The sequence below is a fragment of the Adelges cooleyi genome, unplaced genomic scaffold (assembly GCF_023614345.1).
Source record: "Adelges cooleyi isolate 19-005CV unplaced genomic scaffold, UGA_ACOO_1.1 ACOO_flye_CR_arks_rails_tigmint_CR_PRNA_247, whole genome shotgun sequence".
Lineage (NCBI taxonomy): Eukaryota > Metazoa > Arthropoda > Insecta > Hemiptera > Adelgidae > Adelges > Adelges cooleyi.
The window spans coordinates 13,586,330-13,600,068 of record NW_026095912.1 but is presented as its reverse complement, the minus strand read 5'-3'; the positions used below and the strand labels follow the sequence as shown (position 1 = coordinate 13,600,068).

The 13,739-nt window shown below is 31.2% G+C and overlaps 1 protein-coding gene across 5 annotated transcripts; it reads right to left on the bottom strand.

Moving 5' to 3' along the window:
• Positions 1–3,881: 3,881 nt before the first annotated feature.
• LOC126836368 (uncharacterized) lies at positions 3,882–13,530 on the bottom strand. 5 transcript variants are annotated; one of them, XM_050569655.1, is made up of 4 exons: positions 13,347–13,530; positions 12,808–13,030; positions 7,147–7,162; positions 3,882–5,268 (listed from the first exon to the last, which is right to left on the bottom strand). In XM_050569655.1, exon 4 carries the CDS (start codon positions 4,959–4,961, stop codon positions 4,071–4,073), a length of 891 nt encoding a protein of 296 aa, XP_050425612.1. In that variant the 5' UTR covers positions 4,962–5,268; positions 7,147–7,162; positions 12,808–13,030; positions 13,347–13,530; the 3' UTR covers positions 3,882–4,070. The 5 variants fall into 5 exon arrangements, with proteins under 5 accessions (XP_050425612.1, XP_050425608.1, XP_050425610.1 ...); XM_050569651.1 differs by lacking the exon at positions 12,808–13,030; XM_050569653.1 differs by lacking the exon at positions 12,808–13,030 and having other exon boundaries at positions 13,357–13,530.
• Between the last annotated feature and the right edge of the window lie 209 nt (positions 13,531–13,739).

The following is a 13,739-nucleotide window of genomic DNA, read 5'->3' as shown; positions in this document are numbered from 1 at the left end:
AAGCACATCGTATTTTTCCTTGATTTAATAATAATATAAAAATTGAAACAGTTAAAAATAATAACAACCGTGGTGATTTTAGTACAAATAAATATAATATAATATTATGTGTTTGGGTCATGGATATGAGTGTGTCATTTTATGTTGAACAGTATTGTGTTAAATCATGTTATCGTTGTGTTTTTATTTCTACTTAAATACTAAACTTCCACCAAGTTATACAAGCGTAAAATTGATCAGGTTACGGGCCCACGCACAACCTTGAAGCATCAAAAGCCTAAGTATTTGAAGTAATCAAAATTCGCTTAAAAGTTTTTTAATAGAGCGTACAAATAACAATATATATATGATAAACCTATATTATTTGTTGATATCTTAAGTACTATTCGATTAGTCAAAAATACAGAGTTTCATCGGAAAACCTAGCACATCGATTTATGATACCGTTTCTATCACGAGAAATATGAGAAAGGTCAATTCGAAGTTCAACACAGGAACACAGAAATGTTGGCAGACATCTTTACAAAAGAACTTCCAAAAGACAGGTTTGGGATGATTCGATAACATTGCTAGTTTTTTGTGCGTTATGCTTGGTAAACTAAATAATAATATTTTTCAATCAAAAAAATGTTTTAAATAATTAAGTTATTTGATTTTATCACTCTGCATTTCAACTATGTATTCATACATTTTAAATATACCATTTAAAAAAAAAACTAAAATTATGACATAATGTTAAGAGCAATTATCAGGTAATAGTTCTGACATCTGATAGGATAGGATACGTCTGTTTTTTATACTCCGTATAGTCCCGAAGTTTTCAGATCTTTCCACATGTGGTTAAATAAATTTGTGGTTTAATAATTCTGAGTAACTTCGGATATTTGACAACACAATATTGAAAGAATTCCACAAATTACAAAAATACTGCCTGATAATTTCCTAATTTCATTATCTTGTGCGACACCAAAATGCCTTGCAAAAGAACTTTGGTAAGATTGTGCTATTAAGAATAATTATTGCGTTTGTAATTTAGTTCATAATTTATGCTTTTTCTTAATAAAAGACAAAAAACTTCGACTACAGTTTTTTGAGAAAACTGTAACAGTTCAAATACAAATCTATGTGCGCCCAACAACACAACATTTACAGAATTACTATATTTACAAAATCCCTACGCATTTTCGAAACTTTAAAAGTTCTTAATTTTTTTTTTGCTTTCATATTTCATTTAATTGGCACAGCCTTCTCTCTTAAATATCCGTAAAATGTTATGTCTACATGACTTTGTTGTTTTTCTAAATAAAACAAGATTGAAACAACGTGTGTCTAGACTAACATGTGATTAAATATATGAACATAAGACAAATAATAACGATTACGTTTATAATTATCATATTTAATATAGTCAAAAAATGATTTAGTAAGAAATGTGAGGTGAATCATCCAAAACAATTGATATTAAATGTCTTGCAAATACACGCAATTAAAGTATGCCGTATGTGCCTTATTTACATAAGAAATTCAATATTAAAATGACGAACTAGCAAACAACAACTTTAGTACATATTGACTGCTACGAATATTTGGTTCGTTCAGCTTGATTCCGTTTTATCACCAGTTACTCGGTTAATTGGATGATTAATATAAAAAATGAATTCAATCAAGTGTGTCGCCGCGATATTGTTGATTGAGTTGTTTTTTTCTTCCGAACCGTTCACGTCATGCGTACCACTAATCGATATAGTTCAAGACACGAAAATTTTACTGACTCATCCCGGATGGAAAGACATAGTAGATAACGTGAAAACCAATAATGCCGAAGGGGCGTTAAGTGACGATGACGTGTCAAAGTTGATCGACCAAAAGGAGGACATTACACTAGATAACGTATTAGCCATTAACGAACGCATTTTCCTCATGTTGAACTGCAGGTATGCAAGTAGACTTTTGTTTTTGACTACAATCATCCACGATGTGGCATTTGCGTGTGGATACTTTGGTTCTTCGGATCAAGTGCCTAAGTCTTCAGCGTCACCATTATCTTACTGCCAAGAAGTACTATATAAGGCATTTGAACTGACTTCTATAGATTTATCGTACGTGTATAGTGCGTTAGACTATTTTCAAACGTCGAGCCGGAGAAAAATGGCCAGGAAGAGTTTCCGTTCTATTAACAAATCGTTCAAATGGGATTACCAAAAATTGATAGACTATCACAAACGGACATTATCGCTGGCTACAGTCAAAACTCAATTGCATATTACCGTAAACTCAATGGTAATATTTAACACTAAGTTGTATGAATATTTCAGCCAGAAATGTCGTGTGGAAGCCGGATACCCGGACCTGTTGACCAGTTATCGTAACGAACTTGACGAAATAAAACAATCCAATTTAGGCCAACTATTAGATTATCTCCAAATGAAAATCATCCAAGTCTCAGACGATATTATTGAAAATAACTTCTGGGCTTGCGGATTACTATACAACGGTGAAACGAAAACGTGCACAGTAAAAAAACCGGAAACGCCCACATCCTAATCATATTGACAATATGCTATTTATATATTAGTGTATCTATTGTGAAATATTTTAAAAATATTTAGCCTAATGCATTATTTTAATATTTTAAATAAAATGCAATAATATCAGTTCGCATTGTAATTGTCAAATGAGACTATGCATTTTTATAAATCAAAGTCATATATTACATTATTTTACAAACGTTTGGCCTATAAAAAAAAATAACTTTTTCTAAATATGTTCTAATTAAATAGAAGAACGATTTGAATTTGAAGTATTATAATTTTGTTAAATGTTTTCAAAAAAAAAAAACGTTTTAACTTTAATCTACATAACATATGAAAACAAAACATTTAACCTAATTTTTTGTACTGTTACTTAGTTTTTTGTAGATAAAAAGAATGCTATACAAATTTTTATAAAATATAACTCTTATACAGTTGAAATGATGAAACTGATTAAGATCAATCCTATTATGGGTATAAGTATATTTAACATTTCAGAAATATCTAAAATTTAAAAGTCAAATTAGGTACTCAGGAGCATTAGTAAACCTACCCGTGAAATTATTTTTTATGTGCGCTAATAAGTTTTATTTCGAAAAACACAAGAAAAATAAGTTGTATACACATAAACGTCACTTTTCGAGAGTCAATATAGTCAAAAGAGCAGTATGTCACTCTTTATAATATAGCTTTGATTTTAAACGTACATTAGCATTACAATTTATATAAGATATATTTTTTTTATGATTTTTTTTTTAGTAGATGAGGATCAATAAGGTATAAGTTTTGTCTTTGAAAATACCTCGAACTAGTTAAAACCTAGTACTTACTCAAATAACGAAGTACACTGTACAACCAATGGGTTGGTGGTTTCTCCACACGTGTTATTTTAGTATTTTAATATCTTGTCATCAATGATAATTATTGTAAAAAATGTTTTGAGAAATGATATGTTCCACTCTTGGTCTATCATTAGTGTAATTTCCAGACTTTACGTTCCAATATTAAGACCAAAAAAAGCGAAATTTACTATAATTATAAAACATGCCAACACAATATACAAACGTTTTTTCAGAAAGTTGTAGGGCTTAAGTTGAAAGGCATTTACTTTTTTTAAATATATTTTTCAAATTAAAAGGAGAAAAGGTAAATTTATCCATAAACTTGCGATTCGACGAATTTGACTCAGTGGTTTATTAGACATCCTGGGTCCTGGCACAAACATTCTAACCTCCGGGACTTTATTAAATACAATGTGCCTAGATAACTTTTAAACCAACATATATTATAATTTTAAATAAGGAGAAGGAACTATTAAATTGTTCAAAAAATTGATTTATGAATCGTAGAATTATATTTTTGTATTTGAGTAAATATTTTGAAGTAATAACACAATGGAGCGACACTGCAAAAGTTTAGATATATCATAGGTATTTAACGATTTGCTTAGTTTTAAGATTATAATAAAATACATTTTCATGAATGCTGATAAATTAATAAACACTTAAATATATAAATGGCAATATGACATTAGTATGATTAAGATGTGGACGTTTCGGGTTGTTTTAATGTACAAGTTTTCGTTTCACTGTTGTATAGAAACCCGCAAGCCATGAAGTTGTTTTCAATAATACCGTCGGATACTTCCATGATTTTCGTTTGGAGATAATCGAATAGTTGGCCTAAGTTGGATTGTTGTTTTAATTCGTTAAGTTCAGAAAGATAATTGGTCTTCAGGTCCGGGTAACCGGCTTCCACATGACATTTCTGGCTAAAATATTTATTCAACTTCTCCTTAAATGTCTTTAAGGACCTTACGGTTGCATTCAATTGACTTCCGATAAGATTCGGTGATTCTGCTCGTTCGTTCAATAATTTTTCGTAATTCCATTTGAACCATTTGTACGTAGAATGTAAACCCTGGCTGGCTATTTTTTTTTTTTGGAATAACTTTTGGAAATACTTTAACGCACTTCTAGCGTACGATATGACTATCGAAATCAGTTCAAACGCCGAATATAGTACTTCTTTGCAAAATTTTAATGGCGAATTTGAAAACGAAGGCATTTCAGTCGAAGAACCAAAGTATCCACACTCAGCTGCCAGGTCGCTGATAATTTTACTCAGGAACAAAAGTCTACTTGCATACCTGCAGTTCAACATAAGGAAAATGTGACCGTTCACGGCTAATACGTTATCTATTGTAATGTCCTCATTTTGGGTGATCAACTTTGACACGTCATCGTCACTTAACGCCCCTTCGGCATTATTGGTTTTCACGTTATCTATTATGTCTTTCCATCCGGGATGAGTCAGTAAAAGTTTCGTGTCTTGAACTACATCGATTAGTGGTACGCATGACGTGAACGGTTCGGAAGAAAAAAACAACTCAATCAACAATATCGCGGCGACACACTTGCTTGAATTCATTTTTTATATTAATCATCCAATTTACCGAATAACTGGCGATAAAACGGAATCAAACTGAACGAACCAAATATTCGCAGCAGTCAATAAGTATGATATTGTTATTTGCTAGAGTAGCGTATTGCAAGCTTTTTTTTTTACCCGAACGTAGCGTAGCAGTGGTGAATATTGCGTCTACAAATTGACTTAAAATATTCTGTTTCTTTTTACTGTCTTAGCAGGTTCTTTTTACTGGTTTAGCAATATTTTTCTGGTTTAATTTGATGATTCACCAGTTTGGCATGATTTATCAAGACAGTATATTAAATATCTATGATAATAATAATTAAAATCATCATTAATTAAATCAAATTATCTATTCATGTGGTAATAAGAGACATGCTATCAGTATTGTTTGCACTTTTCTTTACAAACAGTCATTATTTATTTGAATAATAAGACGGACTTTTAAATCGTTAATTTTTTTAGTGAAACTGTACCTATGTTAATTTTACCTAAAATTACAAATTTCAAAAAAACTTGAAAATTTAAAATAATTTCATAACAGCAAATTTGTATAGACATAAAAACGATTTTTTAAATAAAGAACCGAAGTCCAGAATGTTTGTGTCAGGACCCAGAATGTCTCCTAAACCACTGAACCGATTTTGGCGTTTCGCAAGTCTATAGATCAGTTTACCTTATAGACTATATTACTCCATCTGGTATATAGAAATATTAATATTCGATTCCAGTGACGAAATAATCATCATTTATTAAAATGTTCTTCATTATAATCTTAAAACTAAGCAAATTGTCAAATACCTATGTTACATGTAACTTTTTGCAGTTTCGCTCTGTAATTATTTTTAAATATTTACTCAAATACATAAACTATTGCGTATGGATGTGAACAAATTGTTTAAAATATTTATAGTTCTTCCTCCTCTCATTTTAAATAATTAACTAAACTGTTTTATGTGTAAAATTAGCCAATATAAAACAATTGTCTTCCCAGAGCAAAGAAATCCAAATGACTTATAATATAATGATTGATGTACAGAAAAAAAAAATATTATGAGATTGTCCCCTTTAGGTAAATATTATAAGTCCCATTAACGCATTATTTAATAATTCATTTTTTGAAGATATTTTAAAATACGATAATTATAATTTAAGTCGTCATTATTTAAACTAAACTTTTTGTTGTGTAATAGTAAAATACATGCCTACAGTATAGTTTATACTTTATTTACAATCAGTCATTTATTTGATACATACGACGAACTTTTAACAGGGTTATGTTTTAAAAAATTTAAACAAATAGAAAATGAGAGGACAGCAAAAAAAGGCCTTATTCGGACATCAGTGAACCCTAACTGCATCTGGGGTTTGAAAATTGTATGTAATTCATTATTGTGAAATACATACTTTATAATTTAAATGAGTGAAAAAAAAGAATAATGTTCATAATTTGTCATAACAGTTAATAAAAAAAACTATATTATTATATTCTCAACAGAACCTCATCTTAAAGTAAGTTCAAATTTGTTGCACAGTCTTAGGGTAAGGACGATTTTTTTTTTGTTTGGCCTTTGCCAGACTAAAATATAGAACGCACACTATTAATACCCTCTAAATATATCTAGAAGTTGAACTGCAGTTAAAAAAAACTAAAATGTTAGGCTTATAAAAATATGTTGTTTCGCAGTTATTGTATATCTAACAATTTTTTTTTAAATTGTTTGCTATGGGTATACTAAGCATAGTACATTAAGTTTTATAAAAATGATAAATGAGTATATACCGACTCCTACATTTCCAGACTATATAAAAAATTAACACTATAAAAAGTCGGAAAGTCCGTCTAATTATTAAGTCTGTTTTATATATCAAATAAATGACTTTCTGATGATTCTAAAAAAAAAGCTAATGATACTACTATTGGTATGTTTTTAACTATCACACGACATTAAATTGATTTAAATTTGTCATAATTAAGAAAAAATCGACAAAAATAAATGTGTATAAGAATGCGTTATGGTGAAAATTTGAAAACAAATTTTAAACGATTAGTGTAAAAAGAATCGTTTCTTTAAAGTACTTCCCTGATAGAGCGACACTGCTTGATAAGAAGTTAGATGTAACATTGGTATTCAACAAGCTAATTGTTTATCATATAATGATATACATTTTCATGAATACTTACTGGGGTTATGTCGTTTCTGAAATCGAAAATAAAATATAATATAATATACAAATATTATTCTCGCTTCCCTAAGTATAAATTAACAAACACACAATTATATAAATGTCGATGGAATGCCAGTGAGATTAAGATGTACACGTTTCCGTTTCACTGTTGTATAATAATCCGCAAGCATTGAAGTGGTTTTCAGTATTATCATCGGAGACCTCGATGATTTATAAATCGTCAAGTTCGAAATGATCACTGATCTACGGTTCATTGGACAACCAAAATCAAAACGACAATTTTGGTTGAAATATTCAATGAGTAAACTCATTAGCTAGCAATTGAATTCCAAAACTAGCCGATGGTATAGCATGCTGGTAGAAGTCCGACAAAGAATTGTAATTCCTTTTGAACGATCTGTTAACAGTACGTATGCCACGTCTACTATCTAGCTATTTTTCTCGAGCTAAGTCTATGGAAATGTTGGAATAATAATTAATATTCTATATATCAAGTAGTATTTCACAATATATAAATATGTTGTTTATCTGTATAATAAAAATACGTAGTTGTTAATCAGGAAATGTTATAGAAAAACAAAGTTGTTTTTGTAAGCACACGTGTATGTGTAGACGCGTGCAACCTTGTGGGTTAATATAAATAGCATTTGATCTAAGGGCTCGGGGGCTCAGTATTTCTATTCAGTTTATACATATTACTAGTGTATTATTGTTTCACTGTGTTGTATATATTCTATGTATAATATATCTATTATTGTAATAACATTATTTGTGTTAAATACTTGATTATCATCTACTACTACTCGCACTCTGATACTATATATATGTATAGTATTACAACAGGTTATGCGCCCAGACACTCAGACATATAGTCAAAGGCACACCGGACATCGAGAGTCAAGTATTTGAAGAACACAATTTTTTTTAAGATCACCAAGTAAGTGAATTATAGTAATTAAGCAGCACCTGACGAAGTGTATATTGGATATACATTTATCAAAGTCGTTCAAGAGTACTATACAAGTACGTCATCTATTGATATGGAAGAATCAATAAAGATTGCCAAGCTATGCAATATTGAAGGTTGGACACTTTGGAAATTTCAGATGAAGGTAATACTAACTTCATATGAGTTGGGTAGTTTAATTACAGGAGAGTATACAAAACCAGTGCTAACAAGCAAAGAAGCTGACGCCCAGAAAAGATTTAAAGAGGATCTATTAAATTGGCAACGTGCTGACTCCAAATGCCAAAAACTGATAGTAACATCGGTTGACAACGGTCCAATGCAATACCTGATTAACTGTAAAACATCGTATGAAATGTGGACAAAATTACTCGCTGTCTATGAGCAGAAAAACGAGGCGAGTATACATTTAATACAACATAAATTTTTCAGTTACGTAAAGGACTCGGCTGACGATATGTCGACGCATATTACCAAATTGCAAAACCTACAGAATCAACTTAGTTTGATGGGACAACCAGTCACAGAATCTATGCTTATGACGAAAATTCTAATGACTTTGCCATCGGAGTATAAACATTTTTACAGTGCATGGGACTCAATGCAGCTAGAAAGTAAGAATTTAAATGAACTAACATCTCGGTTACTTATTGAGGAGTCGAGAATGTATCAAGGTAGTTCGGTAGTTGAATCTGTAGAAGAAAATAATGCTTTAACTGTTAGAAAGTTCCAGAAGAAATTTTCTAAAAAGACAGGCAGTGAAAAATTTGGTGAACGGAAAGTTGGGAATCCAAATGTGGGTACAAAAAAGATAGGACCCTGTTTTTATTGCAAAAAGGGCGGTCATTTCAAAAAGGACTGCAGGAAGTATAAAAAAGACCAAGACGATGCCAAGGGAAATTCGTCACAATCAAGTGAAATAGGACAAGCTTTTTACAGTGAACTGTTATTCACAGAACAAGAATCGGATAACTGGTATCTAGACTCTGGTGCTACTAATCATATGACGGGACATAAAAATTGGTATGTTCATTATAATCAATTTAAATCGCCAATTAAAGTGAAAATAGGCGATGGCACTATTTTATATGCGCAAGGTTCGGGTCAAATCAATATTATATGTTATGTTAGGAATAATCAGTATAATAATTTTATGACTAATGTTTATTATGTACCTGAACTAAAATATAATTTATTCAGTGTTGGTTCTACGTTGGACAAGGGCATAAAAATGAAGTCAGATAATAAAAAATGTATATTTTTACTAAACAACAAGATCATTTGTGAAGCGGTACGCAAAAATGGCTTGTATAATGTTAATATTAGAATACAGAACCAGCCAATTAACAAAACGGGTTTCGTCAACGATGTGCAGCCAGAGCAACGGCCGTAGTAGCGGGTTCATTAACACTGTGGCACGAACGTATGGCACATCAAAACATTGGTTACGTAAGAAGTTGTTTACTTAAACATAATATTAAGGTGGAGAGTGACAATAACTTCACATGCGAGGCATGTATTATGGGTAAACATAGTAGAAAATCATTTCAAAGTCGTACGGACAAATCACAAAAAGTGGGAGAATTAATATTTACTGATCTTTGTGGACCTTTCCAGACAGATTCTCTAGGCGGGTCAAAATATTATCTTGTTTTTAAAGATGATTTTTCACACTTTAGAACTGTATATTTCTTAAAACATAAAAATGAAGTTAAAGACAAACTTGAATTGTTTATTAAATGTTTTAAAAATGAGACAGGTAATAAAATAATAGCAATACGTTCGGACAACGGCGGAGAGTTTGTTAATAAACAGGTTTTAGGAATATTAAACAAGTATGGAATCCGTCATCAGAAAACAATAGCCTACACACCACAACAGAATTCTTCAGAACGCGAAAATCGTACGTTAGTGGAGGCTGGTCGATCAATTTTATATTCCAGAAATATGGATTTATCATTATGGGCAGAAAGTATATCATACGCTAATTATACTTTGAATCTCACAGGTAAAAGCTCAATTAATAATAAAAATCCATATGAGTTGTATTATAATAAATTGCCTGACATAAATCACTTAAGAGTTTTTGGAACTAAAGTGTATGTACATGTACCCAAGGAAAAACGTCAAAAGTTAGATGCCAAGTCTAGAAGCGGTATTTTCGTTGGATATTCTATTGACAAGCGCGGGTACAGGGTTTATTTTAATGATACGAAAACGGTAAATGATTGCCGGGACGTTATATTCACTAAGGAAATAATAAATACAAATGAAGTTAGCATAAGCGAAAGTGTTACACAGGTTGACGACGAGAAGGAACAAGTCGTGAATGAAAAACCAGTTCAAAACGAGGAAACAGTAACCATACCTATAGTCACGGACACTCATGGGTACAGTTTACGAGACCGCAGCCAATTACAAAAACCGGTAAGGTATCGGTGCATGCTAAGTATATCAGAACCAGTTAACTATTATGAAGCGATAAACAGTGAGTATGCAAATAAGTGGGAAGAAGCAATGAATGACGAGCTTAAGTCGTTAATTGAAAATAAAACGTGGGAACTTGTCGACAGACCGATAAATAAAAGTGTTTTAAACAATATGTGGGTATTTAAAATTAAGTACAATGTAAATGGTCAAGTCGAGAGATTTAAGGCGCGTTTGGTGGTTAACGGGTCAAGACAAAAACCAGGCGTGGATTTTGGAGAAGTTTTTAGTCCAGTATGCCGATATGAAAGCATACGTACAATATTAGCGGTTTCTGCGGCTAAGAAACTTGAACTCAAACAATTCGACGTGAAAACGGCATTTCTTCATGGAGAATTAGATGAAGAAATTTACATGGATCAACCATTGGGTTTTAATGACAACTCGGGTAGAGTATGTAGACTACGTAAGTCTTTGTACGGATTAAAACAATCACCAAGAAATTGGAATTTTAGATTTAGACATTTTCTAGAAAAATATAATCTTAATCCAACTGATTCAGATCCATGTGTGTATATAAATCATGATAATAATGAAATAGTTATTTTAGCTATATTCGTCGATGATGGTTTAATTGCTTCAAACAGTATTGCAAAATCACAAGAACTCATTTCAAGTTTACAACAAGAGTTTCAAATCACACAAGGAGATTTAAATAATTTCCTAGGTATGTCAATAGAGAAACAAAATGATGGCTCATTATTCATTCATCAGGCCAAGTATGCAAATAATATTATTGAAAGATTTAATATGAATAATGCTAAAGAAGTTTCTGTCCCCATATCTCGAACAGACACGTCATTCGATAACACAGATACGCAGGTATTACAGCCAGGTAATAACTTTTATAGACAAGCAGTAGGGTCACTGTTATTTCTGTCACAAGTAACAAGACCGGATTTAGCGTTTGCAGTTAATTATGCAAGTCGTTTTCTTGCAAAACCTACAAATGCACACTGGCAAATGGTCAAGCGTATAATGCGTTATGTTAAACATACATTAGATTATGGTTTGTGTTATAATTCAGATGATAATTTATTGTTGAGTGTCTACAGCGATTCGGATTATGCCGGCGACATTCAAACACGAAGATCTACTTCGGGACATTTATTTGTTGCGGGACCTTGTACAATAGGGTGGAATTCACAACGTCAAGCATCAGTTACTCTGAGTTCAACTGAAGCTGAGTTCGTCGCTAGCTGCGAATCGATAAGAAGTTTAATTTGGTTTAAAAGATTGTTAACTGAATTAACTAATGAAAAGGGATTGTATAAACCTATTTTGTATATAGATAATCAAAGTACTATTCGTTTGATTAGGAATGCAGTTTTTCACAAGAGGTCAAAACATATTGATGTTCGTTATCATTTCATTCGGGAGAAGTTTGAAGAAGGTGTATTTGAACTGCAGTACAAAGAAACAGAAAACCAACTAGCTGATATCTTCACGAAGCCATTAGCCAAGGACAGACTTGAAAAGTTACGGTCAATCATAGGCGTGAAGAGGATCACAGAAGATTAATATAGTGTTAAGAAAATATTAATTAAGGGGGTGTGTTGGAATAATAATTAATATTCTATATATCAAGTAGTATTTCACAATATATAAATATGTTGTTTATCTGTATAATAAAAATACGTAGTTGTTAATCAGGAAATGTTATAGAAAAACAAAGTTGTTTTTGTAAGCACACGTGTATGTGTAGACGCGTGCAACCTTGTGGGTTAATATAAATAGCATTTGATCTAAGGGCTCGGGGCTCAGTATTTCTATTCAGTTTATACATATTACTAGTGTATTATTGTTTCACTGTGTTGTATATATTCTATGTATAATATATCTATTATTGTAATAACATTATTTGTGTTAAATACTTGATTATCATCTACTACTACTCGCACTCTGATACTATATATATGTATAGTATTACAACAGGAAATACACTAATGCACTCATGACGTTCATTAAATCTATCGAAGTCAGTTTAAACGCGAACATTAATGTTGTTTCACAGAAATTTAACGGTGAAATATAGTTCAAAGGTATTTGATCTGGGTAAGCAAAGTATCCACAACACTATTGGTTGCCAGATCATTGGTAATTGTATTCAAGAAAAAAAGTCTACTAGCGTGCAGTTGAACAAGATTAGGTATAATGTAATTATTCACGCCAAATATTATGTTACTCTTTCCATTATCTTACTTTAGTACTTTGCCACGTCATCGTCACCTAACTAGTTGAATGAATATTTCAACCAAAATTGCTTTATGGAAACCGGTTACCCAGACCTGTGAGCCAGTTATCGTCTCGAACTTTACGGTTTAAAACAACAACCAATTTGCGCCGACTATTCTTTTATCTTCAAACCAAAATCATCGAAGTCTGCGTTGATATTACTGAAAACCGCTTTAGGGCTTGTGGTTTCCTATAAAACAGCTAAATGAAAATAAACTATGGAGAAAACAGTAAAAAAAAAATACAATAAATCATATAATTTTGCTTTTTGAATTTTATCCAAATAACACACTAACCACGAGTTATGTAATAAATATACCACTAGAAATAATTAAAAAAAATTGAATTGTTAACTAATTAGATATCTGTTATGAAATATCAATAGCTTAAGACCATTGATTATGCCATTGACAAAATAATGAGCCTAAAATATTAGTGAATGCCTCCAGTAACTGGATAGTGGTAGAATTTTTTATAAATAATTTTAATAATTCAAATGCAAATACCTTGTATTACCTTACGGTACAACTATAATCTATTATCATTACAGTCATAATAGAAACTGTAATGTTTTTTTTTTAAAAAATCAAGTACTTTGATTATCACTCGGCGTTTCAACTATTCATACGTTCCAAGTATGAAATTTGTTTGAAAAGAATTTGTTGTTTTATTAAATAGAACACGACTGAAACAGCGTGCGTCTAGACTAACATGTGTATAAATATATGATTCAAATAAAAAATATATGTATTATTTACACAAGGAAATAAAAATACATTCTAAATATTAGACAATAATCAGACAAAGGGTTGACTTCTTATGGGAGTTATTACAGTTTTATAAACACCTTTCTATTATTATCCCATTTACAGCTAATAATATACTTGATGGATGTATAA